The sequence below is a fragment of the Drosophila willistoni genome, assembly GCF_018902025.1.
Source record: "Drosophila willistoni isolate 14030-0811.24 chromosome 2R unlocalized genomic scaffold, UCI_dwil_1.1 Seg167, whole genome shotgun sequence".
NCBI lineage: Eukaryota > Metazoa > Arthropoda > Insecta > Diptera > Drosophilidae > Drosophila > Drosophila willistoni.
In genome coordinates, this window is record NW_025814050.1 from 16,832,676 (window position 1) to 16,848,318 (window position 15,643).

Genomic DNA, 15,643 nt, shown 5'->3' on the forward strand with positions numbered 1-15,643 from the left:
ATTAAGACACGACTTATTTATTTTTTATTCAAGCTTACTATAATCTAATTACTATGTATATTTATATATATCCAAGTTCCTCAATGCCCTCAAGCTGTATACATATGTTTTTCCAAGTAGTTCAACAACTGCGATAAAGACCTACAGACCTTATTCTGTAATAGTTTTAGGGATAATTTTGATTGATATTTAATATTAAATGGAAAAGATTTTTAAACTACAAATATTCTTGAAAAAGTGTGAATAATTGTAAGCAATTCCTAGAAATATATACACAAACTTCCCATGTGTTATCAGTGGAGCAAAACACTTAGCTGACAATTTAACTCATGACTTGTGATTCTGAATTTGTTTATGAGTAATGGGTTATAAGATCGTACGATTTCCAACTAAATATACATATATTCTTAAAATGGGTCCAGTGTCAACAGTTCTTACATAGTTGTAAATTTTAAATTAAGCTTTAAAATTTATAATGATAACTAGAGTAAATTTTCTAAATTTCAGTTGTTCATTTTACCAGCTAAAGTCCGATTTGAATAACCTCTTCAAAGTTGAGTATGTGCACACCTATTACGGAATTGAGGTCAAGATATATTTGTTGAGTTACATGTGCTTTTAACTCCATAGTAATATTATTTACATATTTTTATTTTGGTAATAAGACAATTGGTAATTCAAATTCGTGCGCAAATATTTAATTTCAATGTTTATATATACAAAAATTTAAGAATTTCCACTATCATAAACTTTTGCCAATTATGGCGTATGTATTTATAGTAAGTACTTTAATACCCAAAATACTTATATGACTAATCATTCTCAATTAATGTGGGTTTATATTCAACTACGAGTAATTCCAAATTGCGATCCCAAAATGTAGTTTAGCTGGGAAATTTTCTGCTTAATTTTGCTGATTGTGAGATATGCTTGAGTTATAAATTCTTTAATACAAATTCGAGTTTAAATGTTCATATTGTCAAATTTGTAAGAGAAAGGGAAAGATCGATTTTGAAGTAGAAGTATTTTAGGACAAGAAGAGTTTTATAACTCTTGTGGAATTACTTACAGAATTGCCAGTTGGGCATCTATGTATATTTTCATTATAGCTTACCATATTAACATCAGGCCAGGAGCAATGTCATCACAAAAAACTGATTAATAATAAAGAAGTGAAGTCGATTCAATTATGTAGTTTAGAAATGAACAATTATATAAAGTCGACTGTTTATATCTATACACAAATTTAAGTTAACTTCCCACCTGTAGGTAATTTAATACAATTACTTTCTATATAAATTAAAGGAAGCTTTAAAATAATCCAATGTTTTTTCCCCGAAATCAAAGTATACTTTCCAAAACTGTAAATAATATTACCTTTAGGTTTTTTGTTCCACTTTATTACTCCATGTTTTGAGCTTGTTTGAGTGTCAACTAAACAAATGGTACCTCCATCATTTTGTTATTTTTTATCCGACTTCAGCAACCTACTTTTTGAAAGTATATATCGTTGTGGTAATTAAAGCAAAGATTCTTAAAAGATTGTGATTGTTATTAATACTTCAATACACCAATACATCAATACTTGCAATCTTTACTGGTTATGGCTTCTCTTAGGGGGTTTATTCCATGGGGATATTTTACAGGTGCTAGATATATACTCGGGCATTTGGAGATTAAATCTTCATTACTTTTTAGATTGATAATTTTACTTAAACTTTGTCATCAATAAGACACTGTAATGACTTTATGGAAGTGAAAAATGATTACTTTACCCACTCTAACTTACTTGTACCCAAATTTTAACATTATACTTTATAATTTCATTTACAATTCGTTTTATTTTTCAAATATCTTTTTTCATAATACTTTTGTTCCATTTAAAATTGGTTATTCTGTCAACCAAATACTACAAAAGTAATTATCCATTTAGTAATCAAGTATTTTCAACAATATTCATTCTTAAACTATAAATTTACTCATAATGTAACAAGCTCTTCTCTTTTGTTGTTTGTAAATTGCTTAATTGTTTGTTGCTCATCTATAATTTAAAAAAAGAAACCTAATATGGAACTAAATCAATTTATGTAGCTACAACATAAAGGAACCAGAAAAAACCTAATATTTACTAGTTACTACAGATAAATAAATGCCTTTGTGTGCGTTATGTGGGTGTTGTGTTGTATAGATGGGTATTAATGAGTGTATGTGTCGGATGGTATGGAAAATGCTGGTATAAACTACTTCTAAACTGGGCGATGTCTATGTTCCTGATCCATGTATGTACGCTCTTATATAAGGCCAACTGCATGGGGTGTCCAGACCACACTGAATGCTCGATTGAATACCCTCTTCAATTTGTACAGGCCAAAGAGCAGGAGCCAATAGCAAAATATCAACAGAAAAATACCAACAAATGTCACCAGACAACGTTCGGGATTATGCCAATCCAGAATGGGATAGACAAAGGGATTGCCAAATCTGTAAATGAAAAATAGAAAAATAGTTAAGGAATATTCTAAAATTTGCTGAATGCGGGTTGCTTTTCCACTTACTCATCTGTGCCACCGCAAAGGTGATAAACCAGCGTGAAAAGGAAGAAGAAAATTGCCAATAGCATCCCATAAATCATATGCAACAATCTCAAGGGAAAGGCTACAATCAGAAAATCAATTATCATCATGGTCGAGTTCAAGCCATGCGTGATAATGCTAATGGCAGGAAAGCGCACGGGTTTTTCTACAAGTAAATAGTCAAATGCAAATTATTTAAATTAACCTCGACCTTTTGTTCATTGAGTGACTTACCAGTGTGTCCATACAGAAATATCCAGTATACTGTGGATATAATTAATGCCAACGACAGCGTCATATTATATAGCCACCAATAAATTTTCAAGCCTCTCGTTGTGCTGGCTTTATTTCCCGATTCTTGGACCAGACTTCGTGTATCTTTAATATCATAATGCCAATAGGTGACCTGTATAGCAGAGATCAGCATAGTAATGGCACACAATCCGAAACCCCAATTGGTCATATAAATGAAGAATTTGCCATCACAGAACTGCACAATGATGCACATAATGTATATGGACAGGAAAAAGAGAGCCCAGATCCATCGATATAGTAAGTAGATTCCATTAGTTTCCTCTTTCTGCCACTGCAAATAAAAGCGGGGGCAGACAATTAGCGATAAGTGAAGTTCAATTGAAGTCACACTCAATATGTATGGAGGTAATAAGGAATATAATCTTTAGTCACACATTAAGATTGGCAAAAATAGAATAATTCATTGTATTGATGTGAAAATATTATTACGATTGTTCTTTGCAAAGATATTGGACAATCTCTTTAACATAAACCAATTTCATTACTAGTTTAAATTCTGATATTAAGTTTTGATTTTTAAGTACACTGCCAGAAAGCCATCTTTTTCTTCTATTTTCTATTCAAAAAACATGTTCTACAGAAAAGACCTTCTTCTTTTTGATTACGGGTTCTGCCTTCTTAGCAAACGACATGTCCTGTTTCCCAACTGTTTTAACTGGTTCAAAAATATAAATGCATATGAAGCAAAGTAAAAAAATAAAAAAAACTCTACGGGTATTTTTCAGTTTATATTATTATACATATATGGTTTAATGGTTTTAAGAAGTTTTTTTGAAAATGAGACATGTCTTAATTATTTCGTATGCATTGTATTAACGGTATTCATGCGATTTCTAGATTTACATGGTTTAGGGAAAAGTTCTCCCATGCAAAAAGAATCCCATCTCCAAGATTTTACAACATATAGGAAACCAATTTCAATTTATGGGATTTATGGGAACCAGATGAAAAAAACACTCGGTAAACCATTCAAAGTCAGCTTTGTTAACTCAACATATTGATGTTAAATTTCACAGTTTAAAAATGCTAAAAAGTATATCAATTTGAATGCATTCTAGCAGTTGAAAGCCATATGGAACAAAATAAAGCATACACCTACAAAAGTTACCTTGAATTCAATCGATCGTTTTATCAAATTCTAAAGAAATTTGTTTTTTTTTTTTTGAAAAAGAAAGGATCTACTAACTTATGATGTCTAAAATCACATATTATTTTAACTTGATAAGATTCCTAAAATCCCTATTACAAATGAAAAGTATACCAGAAACTATGTACAAACAATGAATAGTTCGTTTCTTAACCAAAACTTATCCAGTTTTGGCGGCATTAAACGATCTGGTAAGATAAGCATAATAATGTACACCGATTTCATATTTGATAAATAAGTGAGTTTATGTATGTTAATTTTGACTATATTTCTAACTCTAAGAACCGCAAGGGTATTTCAACGTCATCTTGACAAAATCAGCTATCCGAATATTTGATCAAAGAAACCGCAAAGCGTTAATACGCAAATCTAATTAAGGTACATTTGCTGTTCCATTCCTAATCATTGTGACACGTGCCATACAGTATATCCAAATTATTTATGAACCAATTATTAGATAATCGAACTGATACCAATGCAATTTGCGAATAATCAATGGCATATACATATATGTATCTTAATCCTATTATCTAAGTACAATAAATTGATGTGTCGTAGATGTTTATTGTTTTTTTGATCAAATAGCAAAAAGAAATATTTACAATCTATTTTTGAAATTTCATTCATTTCTACTCTTATGTCATGCTTGTGTTTTTATATATATACTATGTACATTACTTGAAAAATTAAAGATAAGATCTATTTTAGGTAATGCTAGTTAGATAAAATAGTTAAAGTTTAAAGTCCTAAGTTCGATAAATAAAATTTTGCACATGTTTTTCATGCAATTTGTTGTCTCTCTATCTTTTTATAATCAAATGAAAAAAGTCCAATTTGACAACCAATAACAAAAATTCTGAAAAATAACTTCGTTGACTTTTTTTATCTTTTCTAATACGTCATCAAATACCCTGATATCTACACTTTGAAAGCCAATTGTCTATAGAGGCAGACAGACAAAACAGTTAATAAACTTTATGAAACAGGTACCAAATTACTTATCAACCTCTGGCACGCCAAAACTTAACTTCCGCCAAAACTAAAAAATAACCTTCAACTATTTTATCTAATAACATCACTGTGATTAGATCTTATCTTTTCACTTGATACTCATACATATATAGTAGATGTAATACCAGCCAACACCTTATGTCTATGACTACTTGTTCTGTAATCTATATACAATGTAATAATACGAATTTTTCCATGCTCTCAATTTCTCTTATCACTCTATATAAGTACATACGCAGATAGATCACTGTCTGACCCTTGTAATAACCTTTTATAAATTTATGTAATTTAATTAACAACAATAATACCCATATATGTGTATAAGTGCTTCACCTGAATCACCTTTAATTCAACTGATTGCCCAGGTCGGTCGAATAAATATTTTTTTATGATAGACCCTTCTTATCAATTTTGCCATTTACCTTATCAATTTTGGAAGCTGTCAAACGATGACGTAGCTAAAACTCGTGTCTAAACGTTTAGCTTTGATTTGTTTTATTTTGTTTTCTTTTTTTTTTTTGGTTTTGGGTAAATAAAAACAAAAGGAAATTAAAAACTATTTTGTGCTTGCACAATGATAATTCAATTTATTTGATTTGCACTTGAATTTGCGGAAATGGTTTATCAAAAAAAAACCAAAACAACAAAATCGTTTTGATCGAATTTTAGTTATATACATATAAAAACATATGGCGGTCAATTCAAATTAAATGCTAAACAAAAAATTGTTGTTAATAATTTGCGATAATTTGTCAATTTTCTCGGAATGTCACGACAGGGAATGTTACGATTTAGGGGGCGAACACTTTTAAGGGTGTTGACTAATATTTCTACAATTCATGGTGAAGTATGTAGAATTCTTTACAACAACAAAAAATAACAACAAATACTTTAGATACAAATTCCCTTATCTAGATTGTCATATTATCACATCATTAGAATTTAAATCAAGTTCTAGGGGGAAATTTTCTTTAAAAGTGTAAAAGCTCTTAAAAATCTTATTAACTACCATCTAAAATGAATGAGAAATTAGAGAAATCACATTGTTGACCAAAATATTAATTACATTTTTTAATTCTTATGTAACTATTACGATAAATTCAGCAAAGGTGCTTAACAAGCTTCGAAACAATCAAAAATTCCTGCAAATTCTTATTTCTAACTCATATCTTATTGCTAAATCAACACAGTGTCGCCACCTAGCAAACAGTATTCCCTTCATGACGTATTTAGTAATATATATACTATATATAGACCTTTTTAGATTGCAATTGATAGAAAACTGTTAACAATATTGAAAAGAAATGCAACAGCTGAATAAATTTTAAATACAAATACAAGGGGCTTGTCTAGAGTTTGATTTGTCGGGCACAGTCTATAAGTCAAAATATTGACCTGTCTGTCTAACGCTGATCATGATTATATAGTAGATACCTGCTGATTATATACACTCAATAGATGGGTACAAAAGGTACAGAGTATATTTGTTAAACAATTTAAATTTGCATTTTCTGATCAAGTAAATGCAAATAAATTACATAATATGTAGACTTTATGAGACGAAAATATCCAAATTTTATTTTTAATAGTGAACCCACTTAACACTTTAAACTTTTGTATTTCAACTTTAAGGGGCTTTGACGTATTTTTTATCGAGGTGAGCACCAACTATTTGAACTCTGATATCATTTATATGTATGTACATATATCTGAACATTGAACTGATAATAACATTTACCTGCGATCTGTAGAACAAATGGACACGATTGTATTCGAATCCAAAATTTTGTTTCTGCAATTCTTTGTTAAAGCCCTTGCAAAATTTTTTAACAAATTGCATGTTTCGTTTTTCGTTTATTTTTTTATCAATTTTTGTTTTTCAGCTTAAGCAGCAGTTTTTTTATATTTGTTTTTGATTTATGTTTACAAGTTCCCGCGTATGAGATGATGACGACGACAATTGCTGCTGCTGCTGCTGGTTGATGGCACTGATCTTGTCACTTTAAACGGTGAGTGTGGAAGGGGTGTAGCGGTGAGAAGATGGGGGGAAGTGAGTGCTAAGTGAGTTAACTTTAAGGCAATATCGCTTGATATGCGCACTCCACTCTCGGGCAGTACACGCGCTCAACTAACTGAATGTATGGGAAGGCAGAACGTCTTTGGCCCCCTCTTTGAAGACCGAGTAACGACTACGTCTACCGGACCCGATGACGAAACTCCGATTAGAACAACAACAACAACAACAACAAATAATAACAACAGCAAACGCAACGGAGGTTCGTTCTCTGGGACTGTCTAACGGGAAATGCGAAAAATTATTATTGACATAACATGCTTTATAAGCGATCGACGCCCCAAAAACAATAAATAACTAAAAAGTTGGAAAAAAAATAGAGTATAAAAGAGAGCAAGAGGGAGAGAATGAGTGGGGAGAGTGAAAAGAATTAGAACCAAGTAAATTAAATTAAAGACCCGAGCATGGCCAATAAAAAAAATATATATATAAATGTTTATATGTAACATTTCATGTGCCAACAAGAGAGTCTCGAATAACAGCAGCCGACAGAATATCATCAATGTGGGAACGGATGATACAGATATTCTCTATATATACTTATTAATAATATTGACAGCAATAAACATCATGAACTTGATGCCATAAAGGTCGATCAATTAAACAAACATTTGCGGGTGTCCCAAAAACGCGACATACAACCCAAAAAAAAAATATTTATACTCCAAATAGTGACCTACATTTGTGAAAGCGATAAGCGAATGGGTGAAATGCCTTAACTCTTATCTAGAGACCTATTCGGTTATTATTAAAGAGTACAAATTTTTAAAAACCGAATGAGAAATAATCAAGAGAAATATTCACAAAGGGCCGCAATAACTTTGGCAAGCGCCAAGAACTAATATTGAGAGATATATTATTAAAACATATGACTAGTATTAGTATTTTTTTATTTAGAGATCCTAATTATTAATTTTAAAAGTAACTTTCGTCAATAGAGCTTCTATATCTATATCTGATGATATATAGATTAAATCAATATAGCTCAGAGGTATTGCATACTTTTCGGCGTTTAATGTAAGGTTTTTATAATTTTCACAAATTTTTTATATTTTTAATGATATATTTTCACAAAATTTTTGTTATTTTGTCTCATTTTACACTTTTATTAAACACTTTTTATTAAAAAAGACTTCTTAACATATGTCATTTTTATGGTTTTTATGTAGTGTCTCACAACACCCAAATTTATTTAGTCTACTTAAGACATTAACCAAATCTACAGAAAAAAAATGAATACTTTACTTGTAATTGCCGCGAAAAGAAATCTCCTACCTAAAGCTTTCACAAATGAATCAAACTGCCCTCTATATTCGGAAATATTTGTTACCTGTCGATCATTCCTGTTGCCTTCTTTTATTATTCAATATTTGTTTACATCTAGAGAATATGAAACCTTTATCAAAATTATCCATTTAATTTTTACTAACATTTTTAAATGTAAAAAATGCAATTAATTGAGTATATTATTCACAAAATTATACACAATATTTTATATATAGAAAGAGCAGCAACAAGCAAGCTCGTTTCAAACATTTTACTCGCAAATCCAAATCCACAATCTCTGCTTCCCACTTTTAAGATTACAATCATTTTTTAAATATTATTTTTTCAGTAAAATAATAAATCTTTGTGAGCATTGTCATAGAAGTTCCATGCGCCAAAATTTGAAAGATTTTTACATTAGGAAACTTTTATTGCAAGTAGTTTGACCTTTTGAAAATCTAAATGAAAAGCTTTTTAATGGGATATAATTGTTTTTTTTTTCTATGAATTCTCTTCTGTCGTTAAAAAAGATGACATAGTCAACTTAATCAAAAGGCACATTCCACATTATGACCATCCTAATTAATTATTTCTTTTCGTTGTTTCGTTGGCATATTTTTTACAATTAAAATGGGATCGGGTTAAATGGCCCGATAGCATCGATTACAAATTGCCAATACGTATTTTTTTTTTGTGTTTTACTTTTTGAAATTTGCATATTTTCCATATATATCATAATAAGACAAATATCGTTATCGAGACGAGACAAGTTCAGGTTCGTTAGCCTTTACAATGACCTTGCCATTGTGATAGGGCTTACAGAATCAGCAAATTAAATCAATAAAAATCACACAACAACAGCAACAACAACAAAGAATCACTAAATAAAAATTGAAAGTGTTGTCGGCGCAAACAAAAAGAAACAACAGCAACAACACCATTTGTTGTAAAGATAACAGGGAGCAGAGCGATTTTTTATTATTTCATTAGAGCATAAATTTAATTTACAAGTCAAATTGAAAGTCAATTTGTGGGCTTGCCAAAGACCAGGCCTTCCAATCTCATGCCAATGATAGAAAAATTTTCTCGTTTGCCCTTTGTGGGAAATGTATGTATATACATACCTATATGTAATTTTCTATATCTGTGGGAGATGAAATTGCATGACTTTTCCATGCGATTTGCAACTTTTTCAAATTAATGGAAATTTTGCGTGCAAAAAGAGATTGTGTTTTTGAAATTGTTTGTATATTATTTAAACACTTTAATTAACAATATTATGAAATTTGAAATCACAAATGCATTTATTTATTTGGAATTATTTCAGTTGCAAATTCTTAATAGTAAACTGGAGAGTTGAATAACTTGTTTATAAACAAAGTGATATATGACAACAATAATTAGTTTATAAAAATTCTGGTTGAATGGGCAAATACTATCCCCTTATCGAGAAAGAAATGTTCTGACATAATTGAGATATCGCCAACGTTTCCATTGATGATTACTCAGATTACAAACGATTCACAAACCAAATTGGAGCCACTTCAAAAGAAAAACTTAAAGTTGATCTTTATGGCGTAATTAATAAATTAAAGTAATATGATCGACTTGCTAAACAAGTGTTATTAACTCTTTTTTGTTGTGATTCTTAAATTACAATTTGAAAGCTAATTGCTGGAAATGGCGACTTCTTTGGAGGCATTTAGTGTTAACTTACGCCCTTGAGATTTATAACTAAAACGAGTATTAATTTAGGTTTATTTGGATGTAAATTAAATTTAAAGTATTCCTATGAGTGAACGTAATTTAGAAGATACTTTTTATCCTTTTTAGAAAGCAATTTTATCACTCAAACCGAGATTTTACCTAAGAAAGTGGAGAAGAGCGATTTCCCTAACCAGACGATTTTCCTTTCATAAATTATAAGCTACCAAGAGCTTAAGTGTTGTTTTCTGTTTATTTAAGTAGTAAATAATCCCCTGATAATGACAGATTCGTAAAAAAGTAAAGCAATAAGACTAAATGTATTAGTTATAATTCATAGAAGACTAAGAGACTTGTATATCTTAAGATTGCTTTGATTGAGACAGTACAAAAATGAATGAAATAATTAAGTTATAGAAAGTAACAAAACTCACACTTATCGCAATGATAACTTACATTCCAATAATGATTTCGGACTAGTCTGTTATTTATTATAAGTTTTGTTTTTGCCGGCCATTCAGTCAAATGAACAAGTCATAAAACATAATGTTTTTTTTTATTAATATAGTGCGCAAAAAAAAACCCAAGAACTTTAAATGTTCACCTTGAGGAAATCTTATCAAAACAGATTCATCAATGTGAACAAAAATTTATTGGAATAAAATCACAGGAAGCGTTTGAACCTTTTATTTTATTCCAGTTTACTACAAAAACATTCGCCAATTGTTTAGAAATTGATAATTTTATAGTTTCAATGACCCAACCCCTTTGAAGTACCTGATTAAACGTCTTTATCAATAACACTGGTTAACAAAATTTTCAAATTTGTTTTAGTTCTGAAATTCAAAAATAAATAAAAAATGTATTTATGTTTAGATGATTTTAGCTATATTTTGGTCAGTTTTTTGATTAGATTAAATCGTTATATATTGATGATATTTTGCCTCTAAGAAAAGTACTAAAAATTTCTAGTATAAAGTTTTTCCAACATTTACTTCACCTTTGAAATCCAATAATAACTTATTCAGATAAGAAAAATGTAAAATTATCGATACCGATTGCTGTTCAGATTTTTCCATAAGCTCTCGGTTCAAATTCCATCATAAACACGATATATAAAAGTCTAACTTCATGATACAATATCAAACTTTGAATCAATGGCAATGATAAATTAGCCAAAAAATTTGAGTTTGAATGAAAAGAGCTTAAGTAGTTGGCAAATTCATAATTTTTGATCATTTTTGGGTTTCCTTATCATGTCTGGCAATTCGGGAAACCTGTGTAATCTATAACAATAAAGAAATAACAGCACTAACACCGACCAATTATGACTGGTCGCGCCCCGTGGGTACTTGAGCAATATGTTTACTGCTGTCATGAATCATGTGCGAAATTTCCCAAAATGAAAAAAAATAATATGGGAAATAGTAGGGAAGGGAGGGGAGAAAATAATAGTTTTTGAAATATTTAAGACTCTGGGCCAATCGATGCGTGCACTTGGTCTAAACATTTATATCAAACAGTCGGCTAAACTTTTGGTCAAATAAATTAGTTGATGACCCGTGTCCATATTGTTCACGTCACGTTATCTGCAGAATCGTGCACAACTTAAATTGGCCGTAAACGGTTTTTCAGTTATATCATATGATAAGGATTGGCAAGATAACTACAAATTTCCAAACCCATTGACTGCTATATACAAAAAGCTAAAGCAATTTGCGGAAATAATGGCCAACTGTCATACCTTTTGGGCCGGAGCGTTCGTTGGTTACGGCAGTTTACGTTCTACCATCGTACGCAGCAGCTGCTCTGGTCCGTTATAGCAGCTTTAGTCCGGCGAAATAGACGCAAAGTTCATCCAGCCCACAGTATGCGGGATCCCAATGAGGAGTCATGTTGCCAACCCTTCAAGGAGGAGTTCCAACGTTCCAAATTCTCACTGCATCATGATGAACCGGGCGTATTTTGCCGTTCGCAATGGCAACGTGGAGATCGTTCATTCATCTGGCTGCTGTATCGTTGGTTTTTGGCAGCATTTTTTGGAACTGGCGTGATAATGAGCTTATCAAACTCATTTGATAACGGCCGATGGTTTGTCTTTCTCACAGATTGGGGTTTTACCCTATGCTTCTATGCCTGTGCCTATGGAGCTATGGTGGCTACGATTTACTTTATAAAGCCGTCATATTTTGGTGAGTTTTTAAATTAAACTTAGCCCTCGTTTTTCCTATATAAATGCATTGAATAGACCAATTTCGCCATTTTGAGAGGCGAGGAAAAGTATCTTATTGTAATCCGATTTTAATCAAAAATGTTTTATTCGATTGGCAATTCAATTTACTTTCATACTTTATCTAAGAAAAATAATGCACTAGAATAATTTAGTGCCGTAAAATGTTATATAGTCGTAAGACACAAATATGAGCATTCAAGATTTAAATTTTCAATTGGTTCCTGATCGGTTTTTGGGGGGCTAAATTGAAAATGCTTGGTGCACAGTTCAGCTCAGTTTCACTAGAAATTACATTACTTTTTTTTAAGAGTTTATAAGTGTGTAGTCAGAATTAACAGTCTTAAAGTCTTTTGCCGTCAATGCGTATTATCTATGAGGTACGATCCGCTTCATTCTCACAATGATGTTTGCATTTGACGAATTTATAGAAATAAGAATTCTAAAGTCAACCTTAATAACTGTAATGTTTTCACAAAATAGTTTACCTCCAATTAGAAATCACATATACACATATATTATATTTGCAATAATTATTTCCTAAGACTCGAACCTTTTGTTTTTTTATTAATTTAAGCTCCTGGTAGTTGGTCCCTGAAAATATATTGGATATCGCATTACACGACTACAGTACTGGCTTTTATGATAACCTTAGTATTCTGGGCTGCACTCTATCCAAGTAAGTAACAATGAAGTCTAATTTTAATTACCTATTCATATTCCCTTTTTCTTTATTGTTCAGGTATGCCTGGAATGGCCGATGATATCTACAATATCTGGGCACATGCCACAAATACAGCATTCATGCTTTTAGATTGTTTTTTGGTTGCTTTCCCAACGAGACTGATGCACTTTATCTATCCCTTTATTGTGGGTCTGACATATGGACTCTTCTCACTGATCTATTACCTGGCAGGAGTGAAACAACCGTAAGAAATATATGGGAAACATGTAAAGTGCAATTGATTCATGAGTTTTCCTTTCTCAGTATTTACTTTATATTGGATTGGAGTGATCCTGGATTGGCCATTGGAACGATTTGCGGCTGCGTTGTTTTGGTCAGTTGTTTCTGTATATTGGTTTTCTGGATTTACATATTTAGAAGATGGCTTCATGGACGCTGTGTGAAACCTGAGGTAACTGTGACAATGGAAACAAGAGCACCAGCTCCAGAGATTGTACAACGTGTTTGATTCCTAATTATATCTATATATGCATAGTTAATATAAAATTATAACTTTAGAATCAATTTATTAGAGATTCAATTTCTTGTGTAGACAGATTACATTCTCAAAATAGCTCAGTACTTTGGAGAATAATTTTGTACTTCTTGTGATAGACAAAAAAAATATGGTCATGGAAATGAATCCATTCGAAACAATTATTACACGGATTTGCGTCAATTTCATTTAGTATCTGGAGGATATGCTGCGTGACCACTTCTTGACCATAGGCTTAACCTTCGATTGTTCAAGGCGTTCTGCTTCCAACAATTGTTCGGCCAATTTACGTTGATTCTCGCGAAACTGACTGATTGGATCTTCAAACTGGCGATAATAGTATAAGACTTCACGCACATCATCGACATCACTGAGGACAATTGTCTTTAGAAAGGCCATCAAGTCCAGAAGCTGGACATCATTATCGTTTCCATGCCATCGAGGAAGGCCAAATGTATTATCCGGATGCATTTTGGTAGCATTCGGATCCCAGTCAATGACTATAACCCGTTTTAGGTCACGATTTAAATTGTCCAAGTTCTTAACATGATGGCCATCAACAAAATGGGTTGCATCCCTTACCAAGCGATACATGATATATCCTTTTGGATCGAGCTGATCTATTACGGGAAACATGGTCATTCCCTGTTCTGCAGTGAAGACAACAATTTCAAAATCTTTGGAACACTCGGCCAGAAATACATCCACATTGGGACGTTTCTTAAAGCGCCAACCAGTCTGATATGTCCAATCGGGATGAATAAGAACATCCTTAACTTCCAGAACCAAGGTGTATTTTGGCTGGATATAAGGATACTGAACCGGATCGGGCAACAGATGAGATCGTGATGGTTCCTGGAGAATTTTTCGATAATACTCTAAAGACTTCCATAGTCGTTGCACATATTGTTGTACCAGTGGATTGCCACTAAACTCGTCCTCGATAATCTGACCATTGGCATCCAATTGGGGTCCACCAAATACATAAATTCCCCACACAATCACAGCCAAACTGCCGCTACCAAATAGGACAAAGCCTTGCTTCATGCGTTTCCAAGCACGTTCGTTCTCCCTGGCCTCTTCTTCGTCGCGTTTCCGGCGCTCCTCTTCAGTCGCATGGTCCACGTCGGGAGCAGTTTGTGGGAATAGCTTGGATAGTAAAGGTGTTGCCACTATGGCAGATGTCTCCTCCTTGCTACTTTTTATCTGGGCAGTGCATAGAGTACGCCTCGTCAAAGCTTGAACAATCCTGGACGAAGTTATAAAACTCCCTAATCTTCGATGTCGATGGAAGGTAACCAATGTGCATCGCCATGATGATGCGATGACTGCGGAGCGGTCACGCAGATGGCTTAGCGTGCGCACCACTTGATGGACTCTCCCAGAGAGCATGGTGTGTTTCTTCTATGGCGGTCCCTGAATTCCTAAACCTAAATATTTCTATTTCTATGTAAAATAAACTAAACGAATTTAAAAATTATTTTGTTTTCTTGCTGTTTTTTTTTTTATTTAATAAAATTATCAGATACCATTTTTTTTGTTTAAAAGTCAACATTCTATTAAAGCTTACTAGATTTTTATGATGAATCTTTGTGAAGAAGCTAGTAATTATTTGATTTAACTTATTTGAGCGGTTTCTTTTTAATATTTGTCAGCCTGAAGACCTTTGTCGCTCTGGCTCAAAACTCATTGTAACCTAGAATTAATTCTTTTTTACAATTAAATAATAATAATAATCTTTTCAATATTCAGGTTAAACTTAAGTTTTCTCTCCTTTAATCATTGATTGGTATAAGTTTATTAAAAGATACAATTCTTTCGGTAGATGAGCTGTCTAAGTGGCCCAGTCATTTAGGCAACTGAACAACGAGAGTCCGGGTTGGAATCCAAGGCTAGTGTATGGATGTAGTTTCGTCTAATTGTAAGCCGAAAGCCTTAGTTGCCAGTGCTTATAAAACATAGTTAGGTTGGTAGTTTGCAACTATATCCTATACTTATGTATAATAATAATAATAGATACAATTCGTTTCCTAAATTTGAATGACCGGCAATTGGTTATGTTACTGTTATCAGCCATGTAACATTTAACAGCGACGTTAAAGC

At 32.2% G+C, this 15,643-nt stretch overlaps 3 protein-coding genes across 3 annotated transcripts; 1 reads left to right on the forward strand and 2 right to left on the reverse strand.

Annotated features, from left to right (window-relative positions):
• Nucleotides 1–1,821: 1,821 nt before the first annotated feature.
• Nucleotides 1,822–7,313, reverse strand: LOC6642853 (protein rolling stone). Its single transcript, XM_002065181.4, has 4 exons — nt 6,785–7,313; nt 2,808–3,159; nt 2,556–2,739; nt 1,822–2,481 (listed from the first exon to the last, which is right to left on the reverse strand). Exons 1-4 carry the CDS (start codon nt 6,884–6,886, stop codon nt 2,292–2,294), a joined length of 828 nt encoding a protein of 275 aa, XP_002065217.3. The 5' UTR covers nt 6,887–7,313; the 3' UTR covers nt 1,822–2,291.
• A 4,550-nt stretch (nt 7,314–11,863) lies between these two features.
• LOC6642854 (protein rolling stone) lies at nt 11,864–13,575 on the forward strand. The gene is made up of 4 exons (XM_002065182.4): nt 11,864–12,282; nt 12,898–12,999; nt 13,063–13,249; nt 13,309–13,575. The coding sequence occupies exons 1-4, from the start codon at nt 11,961–11,963 to the stop codon at nt 13,511–13,513; spliced, it is 816 nt and encodes a 271-aa protein (XP_002065218.1). The 5' UTR covers nt 11,864–11,960; the 3' UTR covers nt 13,514–13,575.
• LOC6642427 (mitochondrial import inner membrane translocase subunit TIM50-C) lies at nt 13,547–14,932 on the reverse strand. Its single transcript, XM_002065183.4, has one exon. The coding sequence runs from the start codon at nt 14,930–14,932 to the stop codon at nt 13,730–13,732; it is 1,203 nt and encodes a 400-aa protein (XP_002065219.1). The 3' UTR covers nt 13,547–13,729.
• Nucleotides 14,933–15,643: the final 711 nt, after the last annotated feature.

Excerpts from the sequence above, each read along its gene's own strand:
- LOC6642853 (XM_002065181.4), bottom strand. The coding sequence starts at position 6,886 with ATGCAATTTGTTAAAAAATTTTGCAAGGGCTTTAACAAAGAATTGCAG. Across the intron at positions 3,160-6,784 it reads ATTTGTTCTACAGATCGCAG|TGGCAGAAAGAGGAAACTAA; the intron begins GTAAATGTTATT and ends TTTTATTTGCAG. Across the intron at positions 2,482-2,555 it reads CTTTGCGGTGGCACAGATGA|ATTTGGCAATCCCTTTGTCT; the intron begins GTAAGTGGAAAA and ends TTTCATTTACAG.
- LOC6642854 (XM_002065182.4), top strand. The coding sequence starts at position 11,961 with ATGCGGGATCCCAATGAGGAGTCATGTTGCCAACCCTTCAAGGAGGAG. Across the intron at positions 13,000-13,062 it reads CTGGGCTGCACTCTATCCAA|GTATGCCTGGAATGGCCGAT; the intron begins GTAAGTAACAAT and ends TTTATTGTTCAG. Across the intron at positions 13,250-13,308 it reads CTGGCAGGAGTGAAACAACC|TATTTACTTTATATTGGATT; the intron begins GTAAGAAATATA and ends TTCCTTTCTCAG.
- LOC6642427 (XM_002065183.4), bottom strand. The coding sequence starts at position 14,932 with ATGCTCTCTGGGAGAGTCCATCAAGTGGTGCGCACGCTAAGCCATCTG.